This window comes from Heterodontus francisci, chromosome 24, assembly GCF_036365525.1.
Source record: "Heterodontus francisci isolate sHetFra1 chromosome 24, sHetFra1.hap1, whole genome shotgun sequence".
In the NCBI taxonomy this organism is placed as follows: Eukaryota; Metazoa; Chordata; class Chondrichthyes; order Heterodontiformes; family Heterodontidae; genus Heterodontus; species Heterodontus francisci.
In genome coordinates, this window is record NC_090394.1 from 32,596,383 (window position 1) to 32,618,055 (window position 21,673).

General features: G+C 51.2%; 1 protein-coding gene across 4 annotated transcripts in view; it reads left to right on the forward strand.

Moving 5' to 3' along the window:
* Nucleotides 1-21,673, forward strand: part of lmf1 (lipase maturation factor 1) — a 704,612-nt gene that overhangs the window by 332,724 nt on the left and 350,215 nt on the right. For all 4 annotated transcript variants that reach the window (XM_068055858.1, XM_068055859.1, XM_068055860.1 and 1 more), the window contains one exon: nucleotides 16,260-16,325. In XM_068055858.1, the coding sequence (XP_067911959.1) occupies nucleotides 16,260-16,325 (66 nt within the window). The remainder of the gene's footprint in view (nucleotides 1-16,259; nucleotides 16,326-21,673) is intronic.

Sequence of the window (21,673 nt, forward strand, 5' to 3'; positions counted from 1 at the left end):
CCACCCCTCTCTCCCCACCCCTCTCTCCCCACCCCTCTCTCCCCACCCCTCTCTCCCCACCCCTCTCTCCCCACCCCTCTCTCTCCACCCCTCTCACTCCACCCCCTCTCACTCCACCCCTCTCACTCATCCCCCTCTCTCTCTCCCCCTCTCTCCCCCCTCTCTCTCTCCCCCTCTCTCTCTCCCCCTCTCTCTCTCCCCTCTCTCACTCCCCCTCTCTCACTCCCCCTCTCTCTCTCCCCCTCTCTCACTCCCCCTCTCCTCACTCCCCCTCTCTCTCTCCCCCTCTCTCACTCCCCCTCTCTCACTCCCCCTCTCTCTCTCCCCCTCTCCTCTCCCCCACTCTCTCTCCCCCTCTCCACTCCCCCTCTCCTCCCCCTCTCTCACTCCCCCCTCTCTCACTCCCCCCTCTCTCACTCCCCCTCTCTCACTCCCCCCTCTCATCACTCCCCTCTCTCACTCCCCCCTCTCTCACTCCCCCTCTCTCACTCCCCCTCTCTCACTCCCCCTCTCTCACTCCCCCTCTCTCACTCCCCCTCTCTCACTCCCCCTCTCTCACTCCCCCTCTCTCACTCCCCCTCTTTCCCCCCCCCTCTTTCCCCCCCCCTCTTTCCCCCCCCCTCTTTCCCCCCCCTCTTCCCCCCCCCCTCTTCCCCCCCCTCTTCCCCCCCCTCTTCCCCCCCCTCTTCCCCCCCCTCTTCCCCCCCCTCTTCCCCCCCCCTCTTCCCCCCCCCTCTTCCCCCCCCTCTTCCCCCCCCCTCTTCCCCCCCCTCTCTTCCCCCCCCTCTCCACCCCCCCTCTCCACCCCCCTCTCCACCCCCCTCTCCACCCCCCTCTCCACCCCCCTCTCCACCCCCCTCTCCACCCCCCTCTCTTCCCCCTCCCTCTCCCTCCCTCTCCCTCCCTCTCCCTCCCTACCCCCTCACCCTCCCTCCCTCCCCCCCTCACCCTCCCTCCCTCCCCCCCTCAACCCCCCCCTCACCCCCCCCCTCACCCCCCCCTCACCCCCCCCTCACCCCCCCCTCACCCCCCCCACACCCCCCCTCACCCCCCCTCACCCCCCCCACACCCCCCCCACACCCCCTCTCCCCCCCTCTTATCCCCCCTCTCTATCCCTCTCCGTCCCGCTCTCTTCCACCCCCTCATCTCCCCCCCCTCACCCCCCCCCCTCTCTCCCCCCCCTCCCCCCCCCCTCTCCCCCCCCTCTCCCCCCCCCTCACCCTCCCTCTCTCCCCCCCTCTCCCCCCCCCTCTCCCCTCCCTCTCTCCCCCCCCTCCCCTCCCCTCTCCCCTCCTCTCTCCCCTCCCCTTCCCCTCCTCTCACCATCCCACTCCTCTCCACCCCTCTCTCTCCACCCCTCTCTCTCCACCCCTCTCTCCACCCCTCTCTCTCCACCCCTCTCTCTCCACCCCTCTCTCTCCACTCCTCTCTCTCCACTCCTCTCTCTCCACTCCTCTCTCTCTCACTCCTCTCTCTCCACTCCTCTCTCTCCCCTCCTCTCTCTCCCCCCCCTCTCCCCCCCTCTCTCCCCCCACTCTACCCCCCCTCTCTACCCCCCCTCTCTACCCCCCCTCTCTACCCCCCCTCTCTACCCCCCCTCTCTACCCCCCCCTCTCTTCCCCCCCTCTCTTCTCCCCCTCTCTTCCCCCCCTCTCTCCCCCCCTCCCCACACCCCCCACTCCCCCGTCCTTCCCCCCTCCCCCACTCCCCCCTCCCCCTCACCCACTCCCCCATCCTCCCCCCTCCCCTCCCTGCTCCCCCTCTCCCCCGCTCCTTCCCCCTCACCCCTCCCCCTTCCCACCCTCTCCCTCTCCCCACACCCCTCTCTCCCCCTCTCTCTCTCCACCAGTCCCGACCCCTCACTCCCCTTCTCCCCATCCCTCCTACTCCAATACCCCTCCCCTCTCCCTCCCCCTCCTCCTCTCCCCCTCTCCCCTCTCCCCCCTCCCCTCCCCCTCTCCCCTCTCCTCCTCCCCCTCTCCTCCTCTCCTCCTCCCCCTCTCCTCCTCTCCTCCTCCCCCTCTCCTCCTCCCCCTCTCCTCCTCCCCCTCTCCTCCTCTCCCTCTCCCCCTCCTCCTCTCCCCCTCTCCTCCCTGCCCTCTCCTCCTCCCCCTCTCCTCCTCTCCCCACTCCCCCTCTCCTCCTCTCCCCACACCCTCACCCCCCTCTCCTCCTCTCCCCACAACCCACACTCTCCCCCCCCTCTCTTCCTCTCCCCACACCCTCTCATCCCCCCCTCTCTTCCTCTCCCCACACCCTCTCTCCCCCCCCTCTCTTCCTCTCCCCACACCCTCTCTCCCCCCCCTCTCTCCCCCCCTCACTCCGCCCCCCTCTCCCCCCCCTCTCTCCCCCCCTCTCTCCCCCCCTTTCCCCCCCCTCTCTCCCCCCTCTCTCCCCCTCTCTCCCCCCCTCTCTCCCCCCCCTCTCTCCCCCCCTCTCTCCCCCCCTCTCCCCCCCTCTCCCCCCCTCTCTCCCCCCCTCTCTCCCCCCTCTCTCCCCCCCACTCTCCCCCCCCCTCTCCCCCCCCTCTCTCCCCCCCTCTCTCCCCCCCTCACTCCCCACCCTCTCCCCCCCTCTCTCCCCCTCTCACCCCCCCTCTCTCCCCCCCCTCTCTCCCCCCCTCTCACCCCCCCACTCTCCCCCCCTCTCTCCCCCTCTCTCCCCCCCTCCTCCCCCCTCTCCCCCTCTCTCCCCCCCCTCTCCCCCCCCTCTCTCCCCCTCACTTCCCCCCCTCACTCCCCCACTCTTCCCCCCTCTCTCCCCCTCTCTTCCCCCCTCTCTTCCCCTCTCTTCCCCCCTCTCTTCCCCCCTCTCTTCCCCCCCTCTTCCCCCCCTCTCTTCCCCCCCCCCCACTCTTCCCCCCCCCACTCTTCCCCCCCCCCACTCTTCCCCCCCCCACTCTTCCCCCCCCACTCTTCCCCCCCCCCCACTCTTTCCCCCCCCACTCTTCCCCCCCCCCACTCTTCCCCCCCCCACTCAACCCCCCCCCCCACTCTACCCCCCCCCACTCTTCCCCCCCCCACACTTCCCCCCCCCCACTCTTCCCCCCCCCACTCTTCCCCCCCCCACACTTCCCCCCCCACTCTTCCCCCCCCCCACACTTCCCCCCCCCACTCTTCCCCCCCCCCCCACTCTTCCCCCCCCCCACTCTCCCCCCCCCACACTTCCCCCCCCACACTTCCCCCCCCCACTCATCCCCCCCCCACTCTTCCCCCCCCCCACTCTCCCCCACCTCCCCCCACTCATCCCCCCCCCCCACTCTTCCCCCCCCCACTCTCCCCCCCCCACTCCCCCCCCCCACACCTTCCCCCCCCCCCACTCTCCCCCCCCCCACTCTTCCCCCCCACACTCTCCCCCCCCACTCTTCCCCCCCCCCACTCTTCCCCCCCCCCACTCTTCCCCCCCCCCACTCTTCCCCCCCCCACACTTCCCCCCCCCACTCTTCCCCCCCCCCACATCTTCCCCCCCCCCACTCTTCCCCCCCCCCACTCTTCCCCCCCCCCACTCTTCCCCCCCCACTCTTCCCCCCCCACTCTTCCCCCCCCCACTCTTCCCCCCCCACTCTTCCCCCCCCCACTCTTCCCCCCCCACACTCTTCCCCCCCCCACTCTCCCCCCCCCTCTCTTCCCCCTCTCTTCTCCCCCTCCCCCCCTCCCTCTCCCTCCCTCTCCCTCCCTACCCCCCTCACCCTCCCTCCCTCCCCCCCCTCACCCCCCCCTCACCCTCCCTCCCTCCCCCCCCTCACCCCCCCCTCACCCCCCTCTCCCCCCTCTGTATCCCCCCTCTCTATCCCTCTCCGTCCCGCTCTCTTCCACCCCCTCTCTCCCCCCCCCTCTCTCCCCCCCCCTCTCTCCCCCCCCCTCTCTCCCCCCCCCTCTCTCCCCCCCCTCTCTCCCCCCCCCCTCTCTCCCCCCCCCTCTCTTCCCCCCCCCCTCTCTCCCCCCCCCCTCTCTCCCACCCTCTCTCTCCCCCCCCCTCTCCCCTCCCTCTCTCCCCCCCCTCCCCTCCCTCCCTCTCCCCTCTCCCTCCCCTCTCCCCTCCTCTCTCCCCTCCCCTCTCCCCTCCCCTCTCCCCTCCTCTCTCCACTCCTCTCTCTCCACCCCTCTCTCTCCACCCCTCTCTCTCCCCCTCTCTCCTCTCCACTCCCCCCCCTCCCTCCCCTCTCTCCCCAGTCCTCCCTCCCCTTTCTCCCCAGTCCTCCCTCCCCTCTCTCCCCTCTCGTCTCCCCCCCGTCTCCCCCCCCCGTCTCCCCCCCCCGTCTCCCCCCCCCGTCTCCCCCCCCGTCTCCCCCCCCCGTCTCCCCCCCCGTCTCCCCCCCCCGTCTCCCCCCCCCGTCTCCCCCCCCCCGTCTCCCCCCCCCCGTCTCCCCCCCCCCGTCTCCCCCCCCCGTCTCCCCCCCCCCGTCTCCCCCCCCCCGTCTCCCCCCCCCGTCTCCCCCCCCCCGTCTCCCCCCCCCCCGTCTCCCCCCCCCCCCGTCTCCCCCCCCCCCCGTCTCCCCCCCCCCGTCTCCCCCCCCCCCCGTCTCCCCCCCCCCGTCTCCCCCCCCCCCGTCTCCCCCCCCCGTCTCCCCCCCCCGTCTCCCCCCCCCCGTCTCCACCTCCCCGTCTCCCCCCCCCGTCTCCCCCCCCCGTCTCCCCCCCCCGTCTCCCCCCCCCGTCTCCCCCCCCCCGTCTCCCCCCCCCGTCTCCCCCCCCCGTCTCCCCCCTCCCCGTCTCCCCCCCCCCGTCTCCCCCCCCCCCGTCTCCCCCCCCCCGTCTCCCCCCCCCCGTCTCCCCCCCCCCCGTCTCCCCCCCCCCGTCTCCCCCCCCCCGTCTCCCCCCCCCCGTCTCCCCCCCCCCGTCTCCCCCCCCCCGTCTCCCCCCCCCGTCTCCCCCCCCCCGTCTCCCCCCCCCCCGTCTCCCCCCCCCCCGTCTCCCCCCCCCCGTCTCCCCCCCCCCGTCTCCCCCCCCCGTCTCCCCCCCCCCCGTCTCCCCCCCCCCGTCTCCCCCCCCCGTCTCCCCCCCCCCCGTCTCCCCCCCCCCGTCTCCCCCCCCCCGTCTCCCCCCCCCCCCGTCTCCCCCCCCCGTCTCCCCCCCCGTCTCCCCCCCCGTCTCTCCCCCCCCGTCTCCCCCCCCCCCCCGTCTCCCCCCCCCGTCTCCCCCCCCCCCCGTCTCCCCCCCCCCGTCTCCCCCCCCCCCCGTCTCCCCCCCCCGTCTCCCCCCCCGTCTCCCCCCCCCGTCTCCCCCCCCCCGTCTCCCCCCCCCCGTCTCCCCCCCGTGTCTCCCCCCCGTTCTCCCCCGTGTCTCCCCCCCGTGTCTCCCCCCCCGTCTCCCCCTTCCCCCCACGTCTCCCCCTTCCCCCCCCTTTCCCCCCCTTTCCTCCCCTTACCCCCCCTTTCCCCCCCTTCCCCCCCCTTTCCCCCCCCTTCCCCCCCTTCTCCCCCTCTTCCCCCCCCCTCTTCCCCCCCACTTCCCCCCCTCTCCCAACCTCATCCCCCCCCTCTCCCAACCTCTTCCTCCCCTCTTCCCCCCCTCTTTCCCCCCCTCTTTCCCCCCCCTTCCCCCCCTCTTTCCCCCCTCTTTCCCCCCCTCTTCCCCCCCCCTCTTTCCCCCCCTCTTTCCCCCCCTCTTCCCCCCCCTCTTCCCCCCTCTTCCTCCCCCCCTCTTCCCCCCCCCCCTCTTCCCCCCCTCTTCCCCCCCCCCTCTTCCCCCCCTCTTCCCCCCCCCCTCTTCCCCCCCTCTTCCCCCCCCCCTCTTCCCCCCCTCTTCCCCCCCCCCTCTTCCCCCCCTCTTCCCCCCCCCCTCTTCCCCCCCCCCTCTTCCCCCCCCTCTTCCCCCCCCCCTCTTCCCCCCCCTCTTCCCCCCCCCCTCTTCCCCCCCCTCTTCCCCCCCCCCCTCTTCCCCCCCCTCTTCCCCCCCCCTCTTCCCCCCCCTCTTCCCCCCCCCCCTCTTCCCCCCCCTCTTCCCCCCCCTCTTCCCCCCCCCTCTTCCCCCCCCCCTCTTCCCCCCCCCTCTTCCCCCCCCTCTTCCACCCCCCTCTTTCCCCCCCCCTCTTCCCCCCCCCTCTTCCCCCCCCCTCTTCCCCTTCCCCTCTTCCTCTTCCCCCCCTCTTCCCCCCCCCCCTCTTCCCCCCCCCTCTTCCCCCCCCTCTTCCCCCCCCCTCTTCCCCCCCCCTCTTCCCCCCCCCTCTTCCCCCCCCCTCTTCCCCCCCCTCTCCCAACCTCTTCCTCCCCTCTTCCCCCCCTTTTCCCCCCCCTCTCTTCCCCCCCTTTCCCCCCCTCTTTCCCCCCCCTTCCCCCCCCCCCCTTCCCCCCCCTCTTTCCCCCCCTCTTTCCCCCCCTCTTCCCCCCCCCCTCTTTCCCCCCCTCTTTCCCCCCCTCTTCCCCCCCCTCTTCCCCCCCTCTTCCTCCCCCCCTCTTCCCCCCCCCCCTCTTCCCCCCCTCTTCCCCCCCCCCCTCTTCCCCCCTCTTCCCCCCCCTCTTCCCCCCCTCTTCGGGGTAAAAAATGGAAATTGGAAAAACACTAACTTTTTTTTTCCAATAGCAACAAGTTCCATCAGAACATTTTCGGCTTTAAATTTTACAAAGGTTGTCCCAAATAGCCCATTTCAAATTTCCAAACATTAGTCTCCCAGTTGTTTCGTGTTTTCCTTCCAAGTGTCCCTATTGTCCATCACCTCAGCCAGGTGAACTGCACAGCTAGAAGCACTGACCACTACTGGGTTCACTATTCTCGGAGAAGTTTCTTGAGTACCTCTTAAGCTGTGTGGCATTACTTGATGCTGGAAAACCCCGTCCGGTGCAACAGAAGCTGACTTTTCTTTCCTGGGGTGTCAAAGGAATTTGACAATATCCCTCCAACACATTTGTCTCTTTAAGACACATGGTGTTGCCCACTCTGTCCATACAGTCTTCTAAATGAGAATTTGGATAGGAGTCTACCTTCTTAACCGCAGTGACTTTTCTATAGTCTATGCAAGTTTGATCCGACTCACTAGGTTTAGGCATCAAGACCATCTGCGAGTTCCAGCTGTCCTGACTAGGTTCAACGAAGCTGCCTTTCAGCGTACCTCTGCTTCCACTTGGACCTGTCTGTCTGGACCTAAGCGGCAAGGATGGTGTTTTAAAGGAATGGTTCCCCTATATCCACATAATGTGTGGCTAAGGTTGTACATCCCGGCTTTACCCTACAAACTCTTTTAAACGTTGTGAAAAACCTGGTTAGGTCTTCACGTTATTTTGCCCCTAAGTGCAAATGCATATTGTTTAATTTTCCTAGCCATTCTGTATTCGCTAATCTGATAGTTGGAGGTTCAATCTGAGAATTTCCTAGACCTGCTTCTGCCTTATTCTCACTATCCTTTTCTTTCTGAACAGTCCCGATTACCTGACATACCTGTACTGGCTTATCCTCCTCCCTATGATATTGCTTTAGCATTTTGATGTGACACAACCGGTTGTTCCGGCGCTCGGGGTGTCAAGCAGGTAATCTACCTTACCCACTCTTTTGATCACTCTATATGGGCCACTGAACCATGCTTTTAATGGTTCTCCCTGTAATGGTAGCAACACTAATACTTCATCCCCTGGTCGGAAATCATGGGCTTTTGCATTTTTGTCTGTCTAGTTTCTCATTTTGGCTTGGGTTGCTTTACGGTGTTCTTGAGCTACACTGCAAGTTTTCGTGAGCCTTTCCCAGAACACAGATACATAGTCTACTAGCGAAGATTCATTCTTTTGTTTCAAGAATCTGTCTTTTATAAGTTTTAGAGGACCTCTTACTTCATGTCCGTAAACCAATTCGAAAGGACTGAAGCCTGTAGACTCACTCGGTGAGTCTCTGGTGGCAAATAAAAGGAAGTTCAGTCCTTTATCCTAGTCATGTGGATATTCGTGACAGTATGTTCGAATCATTGTTTTGAGAGTTTGGTGAAATCTCTCTAAAGCTCCCTGTGACTGTGGGTGTTATACTTAAGATTTCATCTATCTAATCCCCAAATTGCCCATGACTTCTTTAAATATCCTGGACATGAAATTAGAACCTTGATCTGATTGAACTTCAAGTGGTAACCCATATCTCATAAAGAACTGGGTTAACTTTTCTACTACTACTTTAGCAGTAATCGTCCTCAAAGGAATGGCCTCTGGAAATGGAGTAGCTATATCCATGATCGTAAGTACGTATTGATATTCCGCTTTTGTTTTTGGCAAGGGTCTGACACAGTCTACTAATACCCTGCTAAATGGTTCCTTAATCACTGGTATGGGAACTAGTGATGCTGGTTTTAGGGTAGGTTGTGGTTTTCTCACCATTTGACAGGTATGGCATGTCCTACAAAATTGTGTTTCATCCTTTGTAAGACCTGGTCAGTAATAATGTTGGCTTATGCATGATTTGGTCTTCCAAATTCCCCAAATGTCCTACAAAAGGAATGTCGTGTGCTAAGCTTAATAATCCCTGGCGATATTTAGTTGGTACCACAATCTGTTCAACAGCTGTCCAGTCTTCGTTGGCAGGTGTATGAGGCGGTCCCAATTTCCTCTTCAAAACCCCATTTGCCATAATAACCTTTCGGAACTCCTTTCGCCTCAGCTTCCGTCAGAGCCGTCTGTGCCATTCGTTAAATTTCTGGATCAGCTTGCTGCACTGCAAAAATAGACCATCTGTTAAACATCTCATTTGGATTATCTAAATCCGCAAGTAAGGTTTCAGATACTTGGCTTTCTATTTGTGGTGCCCCTTTTACCTCCGACAATGGATCCTGTTTAGCCTGATGACACTTCCAGCACTTGCCTTGCCAAGATTGTCATGGTGGTTGTGTGGCTCTTATCACCAAATCACACATTGACCTGTTTCCTTACTTAATTAGCACTTTCCCCTCCTTTGAGCATCTTACCTTGCACGGCACCTGTCAGCTCTCATTTAAAATATCGTTCTCTAAAACCTACCAAAGAATGATCTTAAAAAAAATTTCTCACCAAGATATCTTCACTGCTTTCCTCCCTCAACCTCTGCACCAAACAACTTCTCTTCCTTGGTGATTTCAACCTCCATCTCAACTCATGATGCTCGCTCTCTCTCCTCTGTGTTTATTGCCCTATTATCCTCCCTTAATATCTTCCTCCATGTAAACTCCCCAACCTATATTTACAGCCACTCCCTTGATCTTGTCCACTCATGTGGCCTCACTACTTTCATTGTATCAATCACACATAAGGCCATTTTAGGTCACTTCCTTGTATCATTCTCAACCCACAACCCCCCTTCACTGTCACAACCATTCTTGCTTCTGTCTTCACCCTGGAAAAATCTCTCCCCCCAATTCACTTACAATTGGACGTTGAAAATCCCAACTGTCTGGCCTTTGGCCCCCTGTTCACCAAGACATTTCTGCAGCTATTGATTTGATCAACGGTGTCCTAACCTCCACATTTGATACCATAATCCCCACTAAAACCAGTACTCTGCTTCCCCCGGAATGGCCCTGATCTCTGCTCCCTGAAATCCAAGGGAAGCAAACTTGAATGAATATGGCAGACAGCTGGTTTAGCCATTCTCTGCCAGTTCTGGCTGGACCATAGAAAGCACTATTGGGTCCTGCTCATTGGTCCAGGATCAACCTGGAATGCAAAGATAACACCTGGCTTCTTTACTGCAAACTGTTGCCTTAAATCCCTCTCCCCTGTCTCCCTACCGTCACCTCCAAGGGAGGAGCTCATGGACTTTTTTGTCTCTCAGTTTGAGACTAACCAATCAGCTGCCTCTGCCACTTCCTTCCCTACCCCTAGCCCACTGGGCCAAACCACCTGTAAGAGTCCCCTCTGCCCCAGCCCTGAACTCACATTCTCTAGTTTCTCTCCAATCTCCCCTCATGTCTCATCCGAGCTCATCTTGGTCATGAGACCCACCTCCTGCTCCCTCAATCCGATTGCCACTAAACAGCTGACCACCCCAACTTCCCTTCTTGGTTCTCAGGTTAGCTGATATTATTAACTATTCTCCCTCTTCAAGTATGTCCCTCTCTCCTTCAAATCTGCTGTCATCACCCCTCTCCTTAAAAAAAAAACAACCCTTGATGCATTTGTCCTTGCAAACTACTGTCCCATCTCTCTTCTCCAAAGTCCTTGAACAAATTCGTGGCCATCTTTCCCAGAACTCTATGTTTGAATCTGTCCAATCATTATTCTGTCCCTGCAACAGTCCCAAAATGGATCTTGTCAAAGTCATGAATAACATCCTATGTGACAGTGACAAAGGTAAATTATCCTTCCTCACCTTCCCGACCCCTCTGCAGCCTTTGTCATGGTTGATCACACCATCTTCCTCCAACTCCTCTCCACCATCATCCAGAGTGGGACTGCACTTGCCTGGTTTTATTCTTATCTCTCTAACTGTAGTGAGAGAATCACCTGCAGTGGCTTCTCTTTGCATCCCTATACTGTTACCTTTCATGTGCCCCCCAAGGATCTATTCTTGGTCCCCTCCTATTTCTCATCTACTTGCTGCTGCTCGGAGACGTCATCCAAAAACATAGCGTAAATTTACACGTGTACATTGATGAAACCCAGCCATTACATCATCACCACTCTCTCGTCTCCTCCACTGTCTCTAAATTATCAGAGTGCTTGTCTGACATCTGGAAATTTCGTCCAATTAAATATCGGGAAGACTGAAGCTATTGGGCTGAATTTTTAACTGTGGATGTGGATCCCGGCGGTGGGCCAGAAGGTCGGGGGAGAACCCACCTCAGCCCTTTGTCGGACCCCCATAGGTATCTAATAGCGGACAGCCAATTAACTGCCCAGCATTGGGGATGCAAATCGGAAGGCCAGCCGCTCTGCAGTACCGATGAAGGAGAAACCCCTGGACAGGTGAGTGGGATCGGGATTGTTGAGGCCATTCAGGCAGGCCCCGGCAACATGGTGGGGGTGGTGTCTTCCCCTGGAGGGGCTGGCAATTGCCGTCGGGGGTTGGGGGGAGGCTCTCTGGGGGCCCTGGATTGCCCTAAAGGAGGGACACCCCCTCTCCAAACCACTTAAGGGTCTCAATTGGCCTGGTGTGGGAAGGCCATCCTCATCCTTCCCTGTCCTGGACTAAATTGGAAGGTGTTAGGAAGGCAACGGGCACTCCATCCCTCGCCTTCTGATGTAATTTTATGAGCCCCCCCATGCCTCTGTTCCTGTCCCTATGGGGCCCATAAAATTTCGCCCATTGTCTTTGATCCTCTGCACAAACTCCATTATCTAGCTCCTGATTCCACCCCTCTCCCTGGCAATTGTCTGAGGCTGAACCAGATTGTTTGCAACTTTGGTGCCATATTTAACCTTGAGATTAGCTTCTGTCCACATATCTGTGCCATCACTAAGATTGCCTGTTTTCCCCTCTGTAACATTACCTGACTTTGCCCCTGCCTCAGCTCATATGCTTATCCATGCCTTCGGAATAGTTAATTCGAGAGGTAACAATGTACTCCTGACTGGCCTGCCACATTCTACCCTTCGTAAACTTAAGGCCATCCAAAGCTCTGTCACCTGTGTTTTTACTTGCACTAAGTCCCGCTCACCCATTGTACTCGCTGACCTATGTTGGCTCCTGGTTAAGCAGCACCTCGATTTTAAAATTCCCATCCTTGTTTTCAAATCTCTCCATGGCCTCGCACCTTCCTATCCCTGTAATTTCCTCCAGCCCCAGAAGCCTTAGTTCTATGCGCCCATCTAATTCTGGCTGCTTGTGCATTCCCAATTTTAATTGCTCCACCGTTGGTGGTCGTGCCTTCAGCTGCCTAGACCCTAAGCTTATGTTTGCACCATTTATACAGTTTCAAATTTCAGAAGCACAGAAAGAAGATGCCAACTGGTATGGCAACCTCTTGTTTGCACAGTAATCATGATCAGTAATGTTTCGGATCTGGTGTAAAACATAGACATTTGCAGTGTCTGAATGCTAAGCCTGCCAGAGGGGCCCACAACATAACCTTGCTTGGACTACTGAATACGGGATAATTATTCCCCAAGAATAGAAAGAAGTACTCATCTTTCACACCCTCAGGAGGTCCCAAAGCGCTTTACAGCAAATTAAGTACTTTTGAAGTATAGTCACTATTGTAATGTAGGAAACGTGGCAGCCAATTTGCACAAGCAAGTTCCCACAAGCATCAATGACATAGCAACCAGATAATTTGTTTTCGTGATGTTGGTTGAGGGATAAATATTGGCTCGGACACCAGATAGAACTCCGCTGCAGCGGAATCTTTTAAATATACCTGAGAGAGTGGACGGGGCCACTCTTAACATCCCATCTGAAAGATGGCACCTATGACAGTGCAGCACTCCCTCTCTACAGCACTGAAGTGGCAGCCTAGATTATGTTCTCAAGTACCTAGAATGGGACTTGAGCCCACAACCTTCTGACTCAGAGGTGAGAGTGCTGCCCACTGAGCTATGGCTGACACCAAGTAATATGGCTGTATCTTCTTGCATGACAGTCAGGGTTATGGATATAGCCCCTTGGATACAACAACAGTCTGATATGGATATATCTTCCTTCTGTCACAGTGTATGATTAGGGAGATCATCTTTCCCCTCAACCCTTCACCACCAGAAGGTAGGGTGTAGGGTTACATCTGCCCGACCACTCATAGAAACATTGAAAATTTACAGTATGGAGGGAGGCCATTCTATCCATAATGTCTGTGCCGGCCAAAAAAGAGCTATCCAGCCTATTCCCACTTTCCATCTCTTGGTCTGTAGCCCTCTAGGTTACGGCGTTGTGTTTACGCCGGGTTACTGGGTTTAATTTTGATATCCGATTTAACTCTGAGCAATGCAGATATCTCACTGTGTTAAATAACCAACTGGTTTATTTAAAGCACATTAACTACAAAAGGTCTTACAGATTTCAGAACATGTCTTGACAGCAGTCTGTGGCTGAGAGCGCTGATTCAAACCTGTCTGATTTCCTGAAGCTTCTGGTCTCGCTAGCACCACCCAGAGGTTTAAGTAATCAAATCAGTGAACACAGACCAAAACCATCAAACTCGGATCTATCAAACACTACATGCGGCACTTCAAGAGCCTATCCAAATACTTTTTAAATGCAATGAGGGTTTCTATGTCTACTTCTTAATAGACAGCCATGTTACATGCATGCAGGGTTAATATTTGTATTATATGGGATAGAAAAGCATGAAACTGGATTGGAACGAGAGTGGGTGTTTAATTGACAGGAATATGCTCCAAGCTTGATTTGGATTGGATTACAAACTAGTGTTGCTGTGGTGTATATTTACCAGGTTAAAAGAGCTGCTGATTTGTGTCATCCAGATGGAATGAAGGAATATGGCATTCTTAACAAAATTTGGAATGGGGACCTATTTTTGAAGCTTCATTTGAAATATTACAGCCTGATAACAGAAAGAGCTACAGAATGGCAGAAGGTCATCGAGATAATCTTACGTTACTATCAACCGTCATCCTGTTGCATTCTTCTGCATGCTTTTCTATAATGTGCCGTCTTCCCTCTTGGTGACAGCTTTGGCAGTATGTATTCTGAATTTGTGTGAGATCACCTCAAGAGATATCTTGTAACCCTAGAAGGAAAAGCCTGAGATTGGATCAGGTTTTTCTGACTACTGATGCCTTCTTTGGTTTATTGCATTGTAATTCTAATCAGAATCTGCCTGCACTTCAAAGGCCCATGACAGGCTGCACAGCTCCGGGCCCATGCAATCTGATTGTGTATCTTCCTGTCAGTAGTATTGCCATGATCCAGGTGTCTTTGTTGTTCTGGGCCACTAGTTCCTTTTTATTATTTGTGGCGATGAAGAAATTTAATCCATTTTTTTATGAGCCCTGACACAGCTCAGTGGGTTGGAAATATTATCCTGCACTTGTTTTGAAATTCAGTTGCAGGAAAGGTAACAGCAGTACCTTCTTTTTCATTACACACTTCCTTATATGTATCAGTGTCTGATCAGTACCTGTACATTTGTCAGCTTCATAATCAGATGATACCAGAACTGAGAGGGTACAACTGTCAGGAAATACTGAACAGGCTGGAGTTCTTTTCTCTGAAAAAGAGAAGACTGAGCAGTGACTTAATGAAGATCTTTAAAATTATGAAGGAGTTTGATAAGGGAGACTTGGAGAAGATCTTCCCACTTGTGGAGGGGATCCAAAACTAGGGGTGTTAAATGTTAAATTGGCAACAATAGCCAGGAGAAGCTAGATAAATACATGATAGAGAAAGGAATGGAGGGATATCCTGATGGGGATTAGATGAAGTAGGGTGGGAGGAGGCTTGTGTGGAGCATAAGCAGTGGCAGAGATCTGTTCGGCCGAATGGCCTGATTATTTATAGTATATTAACTTTAAAATGGCAATGGATTGATCAGGACGTTGGAGGGAATTTCCTTGCTGTTCTTTCAATAGTACCATAAGATCTTTTCCATCCATCTGAGAGGGCAGATAGTGCCTCAGTTTAATGTCTCATTCGAAAGATTGCACCTCCGACAGTGACTCCCTCAGTACTACACTGAAGCATTGGCCTGGATTACGTGCTGAAATCTCTGGATTGAGACTTGAACCCACAACCTTCTGACTCAGGTGGGTGTGCTACCCACTGAGCAGTTTTACTACTGCTTGCTCCATGAAAAAAAAAATGATGCAATGGTTGCTTTAGACTCGTGTTATATATTCTACTTTGCTTGGAAAATTGTAGCTTGCATTATGTCAGCATAGTAATGTCTCTGCATTCTGATGATAACCATCTGAACTCCTTGACGTGCAGCTCATTCAAAGCCATTGCTTTATCCCCATCATAATTTTTGTTCCCTTGCCAATGACTCCATCCCTCTCCCTGGCCACTGTCTGAGGCTGAGCTCGACCGTTCACAAACTGGGCGTCCTGTTTGACCTTGAGGTGCACCTCCGACCACATATCTGATCCCTCACCAAAGCCGCCGCCTTCCATCTCTGTAATGTCACCCATCTTCCATTCTGCCTCAGCTCATCTGCTGAAACCCTCGTCCATGCCTATAATACCTCTTGACTATTCCAACGCACTCCTGGTCGGCCTTCCATTTTTCACCCTCCATAAACTCATGCTCATCCAAGACTCTGCTCCTTGTATCCTAACTCACACCATGTCATTCACCCATCACCCCTGTGCTCACTGACCTACATTGGCTCCCAGTCAGCAAGACCTCATTATTAAAATTCTCATCCCTTGTTTTCAAATCCTTCTTTGGCCTTGCCTTTCTCTATCTCTGTAATCTCCTCCAGCCCTACAATCCTCAGATTTCTGTGCTTCTACAACTCTGACCTTTTGCACACCCCTAATTTTCTGCTTTCTGCTGTTGAGGCCTCGAGCTCTGGAATTCCCTCCCTGAACCTCTCCACCTCTCTCCTCCTTTAAGATCTTAAAACCTACTTTCACAAAGCCTTGACCGAATATCACTTAGTGTGACTCGGTGTCAAATGTTGTTTAATAACACTCCTCTGAAGTACCTTGGGATGTTTTACTATGTTAAAAGCGCTACATGAATACAAGTTGTTGTTGTAATACACTTTTAACTGTCTGTTATCTCATATATGTAATATACCTTTCCTAATATAATCATACTTACAACTTAATTTTTGTGGAGTAATGATAATGGAAGATAAGAGTTCCAAATTTCAAAGTAGTTGAGGGGCAATCTGCTACCTATGGATTCCTTCTAGATTATTTATTGTTAGATGTTTTCAAAACAGTAATAGCTTTGAGTCTCTTGGTTACAGAAGCAATCCTGTGTTTGTGTAGCACAGATCAGTGAAAGCAATTAAAGAGAATATGACATTACAAATGAATTCCACACTCCTGTAAATAATCTCAAATACACTGTATATAAAGTTTCCGAAAAAATCATTGTTAATACCACCATAACGTTACATAAAGCATATTATAACCTATTTTGGAAGACATGCCAAGAACAATAAGGAGTAGAATTTATGTTTTAACATTAGAAAAGTGCGAACAGCATCTTTGGTAATGGTAAGTAATGTAGTCCGATTTAGCCATTCTGACAAGGGTTCCAAACCTCTCCAGTTTCTTTTGCTGTCATCAGAACCCCTTAATTGAGATACAGTCTTGCTCAAGGATATGTACTCTTCAAGAACTGCATCAATATTTTTTTTAACTGTTTTTGAAAATGTGGAAATTCAATGCCACTTTCTCATTACTGTGTTAATTAATTTCCTGCCTCAGTGTTTAATTGTAAACTGGATGTTTGTGGTTTTATTGACAGGGTCTGATTAAAATCCGTGGAGATCGCTGTTGGAAGGACCTGTCCTGTATGAACTATCATTATGAGGTATGTGCATGAAGTGTATCTGACCCATTTTAGGTTGTCACTTCAGAATGACTTTGTGTAATTATCACATACTGATCAATCTATTTTTTTGTATGCTGTGTATATGAACTACAAACAAGGTAAAAACAGGTTGTTTACCCCTATCTGGTATTATATGGACCGTGTGTGTGTTTTTACGCTGTAAAGTTAAAAAGAAATCAAAAGCAGAAAATGTTGAAAACGCACAGCAGGCCAGCAGTATCTGAAAGACAGGACATGCTCTGCAGCTGTGACTATGGCTGGCTTTCTCATCGTTCTTGACCTTTCTGTTGACCATGCCATCATCTTCCAACATTTTCATCTTCCAACATTTTCATCTGTTCACCTCCGTGGTATTACCCTCTGCTGGTTTAACTTGAAGAGCTTCTTTCTTTTACCCACTCAATCACCTTCGATATATCCATGGGTCCAAACTTGCCCCTTCCCTTGTTATCATTTACATGTTACCCCTTGGTGATATTATCCAGAAGCATGGCGTACCGGTTCTGTTCCCACATGTATACTGATGGCACCCAGCTTTACATCCCTGTCTCCGCCATAGATCCAAAGGCTTCAGCTGCTTTATCAACATCAAGATTTGGATGGACTGAAAGTTCCTCCTGCTTAATGTCTCAATAAGTGAAGCTATCCTCTTCAATTCCCACCAGTACCTACATATGTATGTCCTAACTCCATCTACCTCCTCAACGACGACCACGTCTGAGTCCAGAGGTGTGGAGCCTTGCCATATTTTGACCCCAAGCTCAGCTTCCTTTCCCACCTCCACTTCATCATCAAATGCACTTTTATTCACCCCTTACAATATTGCTTGCCTCTGTTCCAACTTCTCTTCACCGCCACCGAAATTGTAGTCATGCTGTTATTACCTCAATATTTAAGTTTCTGTTGGCCTGCACCCAACATGCTAACCTACCTTTTTTCAGATGCTGATGGACCTGATGTACATCCAGCATTCTTTGTTATTATTTGTGTTCAGTATAAACTGGGTGAATTACATTCTGACCGTGGAGTACGATAGACTGTACTAATGATGGAAGCCCATCTAAAACTTAGCATACAGCAGCCAGGAGAGTGAATCATTATCAGTGCAGTTGATGAGTATATATTTTTGTGTAACATATTCATTTTGTAAAACAAAAATCAGTAAATGAAAGCTGCAGTGATGCAACTCTGGAGGTCTAAAACCATCAAAAACAAAAAAATCAGGTAAGTGAAATATTCTGCTTTCTGTTTAAAAATACTTGTGCCATTTGCCATCCTTCCCCTCATTTGACTGTGATGGTCAATACTTCATGCACCAAAGGCATTTACTACAAAGCTAACCAAATAGTTATTGAATTCTGTGCAAATATTTACGGAAAGATTTAGTGCAACAATCATTAAACACAACACACAATAAACTGTAAAATTTTACGTAAGGGTAATATCCTACAGCAGAAAACATAAAAGGCCTCGACTTGTGTATCACTCGACTCTTTTCTCTCCTTTTGAAGTCTTATTTCAATTGTAAATGGCACTCTAGATTGGTTACAGCTCCCTGTTTGTATACTGGCTCCACTTTTTATCACAGCTAGATTATGGGGAGACAAAGCTGCCATCAGTCTTATGGGAAATTCACTATCTATTTATTGAACATTCACACACTGGCCTATTGCAGATACCTACTAATGTTAATAAGAGGCAATTAATGTTTTTTTGCATGTAATGCCTTGGACTGGCTTGACGGCTAAAGTCTTGTACTTTAATTACACCACATCAAAAGTAACCACTGGACGCCCTGCTCAGACTGCTCTTGAGTTGGGGGGTAAGGATAATTTTGCATCGTTGGTATTCGGATATATACTTGGAGCTCTGACCATAAGCCCCTGATTGTTAAGAGATGCTTCTAAAATTGGAAAAGAGCTGATAGGATGGGCAACTGAATTAAACCTGGAAGAAAGCGAATATCTAGTGTGGGTAGAATAGCTCTTTCAAAGTCCAGTATTTGTCATAAATTTCATGAATTTATAATTTGCTCAAACTATTTTTTTTGACTCCTACATGACTGAAGAAAATGTAAATGATGTATTGGGATTTTGCATGTAGATCGGTTACGCATTTGTCCAGACTTGACTTGTTAATTCAACTAAGATGACAGGACAGTTTGATTGTCTCTGACTTGTCATCACTGACTCTACCTTTTCCTGAATACATTTTCCAGTAGTAAGTGACATGAAAAGATTGTCTGTTATTTTCAAAGTAAGTTGTCTGCAAGATGTAATTGTACATGCTGAATTTCTCTCTCCACCCTCCTAGGTACAGTGCTTTTTACAGTCATAAAAAATGAAAGACAATTTTCAAAAAGTTATTACCCATCAGCATGTAGGGTTTATTGGATATTTGGAATGGATTTATTTATTACTTTTATAAAATAATTTTATATTTCCCAACTTCTCTGTACTATGTTTCAAAAACTCTCTTTCCTGAATCATTGTTTTCCTATGAATAATCAAAAATAATGCAAATAAATATGTTTGAAAATAGGGTCTGTGTATGTATATATATTTTATATTATATACTTATCAATACATCTTATATAATTTTCATTTATGACTACACATCCTGGCCCAACTATACACAGCTCTACACCCTCACCTGAAGTTAAACTTGGTCTTGACTCCATGTATGCAAGGATTAAGAGGATTGATTAGTATATTCTATATATAAAGCTATTGACCTCCTATCTTGTAATTCTCTCCTGGTATCTCTACTCTTTCTATAGACTTGGATGTTGAAATCTTGTGACCTTTGTAGATTTTTTGATACTTTTTTCCCTTACAATTGTTATTAGTTTTCCATTCTTAAAGTAACGTAATAATGCTATGACATACTGAATACTGGTTTGAGGGCTGGCATCTCCTTATAAAGGGAGGGAGCTGACTGCTAAAATACTGCCAGTTCTGTAGCATGCTTGGGTAAGACACAGAGGAGCTATATGCAAACATTTATATGGAAAGTTCCACAAACTGTCATCCAAATGTCTGTTAAATTTGTGAATATTTATTAATATTGTTGAGGAACCAACTGTCCTGCCAGTTCTTTACTTTCAAACAATCGGTTTGTATTGTTCTTGACTCTGAGTCAGAAGATTGTGGGTTTGAGTTCCGCTGCAAGCCTTGAGCTGACACTCGAGTGTGGTACTGAGGAAATGCCTCATTGTTGGAGGTTCCATCTTTGGATGGGACTTAAACAAATCCCCTTATGCCTGTTCTGGTTCTGGTGGGTGTTCAAAATCTCACGGCATTATTCAAAGGAAAGCAGAGGATTCTCACATTGACCTGACTGTTGTTCCAACCTCAATCAGTACCACCTAAAAATGTATTAACTGTTCATTCATCTCATTGGTGTTTGTGGGATCTTGCAATGTACAGAATGGCTGCTGAGTTTGCTGCATAATAACAGTTATGTTTCCTTTTCAAATAATTCATTCATATCATGAGCTTTGAGACTATTTTGAGAGAAGTAATAACTTGCTACATAAATGCAAGTCTTTAACTTTTTGCCAGAATTCAAAAGGTTAAAACTGTAGGTTAGACAGTTCTGGAACTTTTTTAAAAGTTTGGTTTGCACTGGCTGCAATGTGAAACTACCTCCTTGAAGTGGTCTCACGCTGCTTGCCAGAATTCAATCCAGGCAACTTTACTCCCCAGTTATGCGACCCATTTTGGATTGATGAGAAGGAGCTTTGGCTTTGAATCAATGCAAAACATAGCAGTACGACCAACCTGTAAGTAAAATTATAGGCTCAATTATTCGGTAGTAACTTTTGTAATGTGCCAGTTCCGTCCTGATGTGTGAGGAATGCTTGTTTGTAATGAAATGATTCCTTCGATATATGGTTAACCTTTAATTTAGATTAGCCAGCAAACTGAGTTATCTTTTTTTGGAACTCTCTTAAAGTGGTGATAATTGAACCTTGGCTATTTACAAAACTGCAGGAGCAATGACAGCAGCAGGGAAGATGATCGGAATAAACTACAGCATGAAATGGAGTCTGTGGGATAGTAGAGCAATCATCAGTTTACTTTCACATTGATTCAGTTTGGTATTAATCAGATGCCATTTTGAGTAAGGCCTGGAACTGACTGACCTTAAAGTTCAATATAAAACATTGAGCAGTAAAATAAGTTGTTTTCCTTGCAAAATGTGAATGCAGGAGACAAGGAAGATTGTTGAAGTCTCCAGCATTATGTCATAACGTTTTATAGATTTGTGGGGGGGAAAAGCATACATCTTGATTATAGTTTTAGTCAGATGCAAACAAAAACAGAACCAGATTGCCTGTTTTATCTCAAAAGTTGAAATATATACTCGTGCAGCTTTAAACACATGAAACCTGTTTACTGCAGTACATTTTCCCACCCGGAGTCATTTTGTCTGAAATGGGCCCATCCAACTGTTGACAAGAACCTTCCAGTAGTTTTTCTATTTACTAACTTTACTGCCTCAAGGCACTAGCAATTCCTTGGGACTAAAGTTCTCCAGATCCCAATCAGTATTGTTCTCAATTAGGCATTCTTAATATACAAGCCATGGACAGTGAGTAGGCTATGGAGGCCATCAGAGTTGCCCCTGCATACCCTGTGTGGGAAAAACTGATTGTCCTTGAATTAAAGTATAAAACCAAAAGGTCTAACTGCAGCAAGCCAATTGGAGCCCTGGCTGAGATTATGTAACTCGGCTGCCATACAGTGTTCTTTATCTCAGAACCACATCAGGCAGTATTTTCATCCGCTGAATAGATGGAATTCTGGCCACACGACTGTGTTGAGATTAGACTTTAAGCATGTAGTGCCATTAAGGAAGAGACTGGTAAGAATTACAGTGAAATAAAAGCAAAATACTGCGGATGCTGGAAATCTGAAATAAAAACAAGAAATGCTGGAAATACTCAGCAGGTCTGGCAGCATCTGTGGAGAGAGAAGCAGAGTTAATGTTTCAGGTCAGTGAATTACAGTGAGGTTGGGCTTCTACAAATTTTTTAAGTGACCAACTGTTTATATATTTTAGTACATAAAGACCGACTTGAATTTATATAACACCTTTCATGACCTCAGAACGACCCAAACAGGGATAGGCACCAACATGTTGCACCACAGACATTTGATAAAATTATTGACTCAGCCAAGGACATGGGGGCAATTAATCTGTATATCAAGTGTATAGTCAACCTAATGCCATCAAAACACAGTCCAATTTAAAACACATTTCTCCCTATAAATAAAGTAGCTAAGCATACAAACATCAATGGAGAGCAGCACAACTGTATT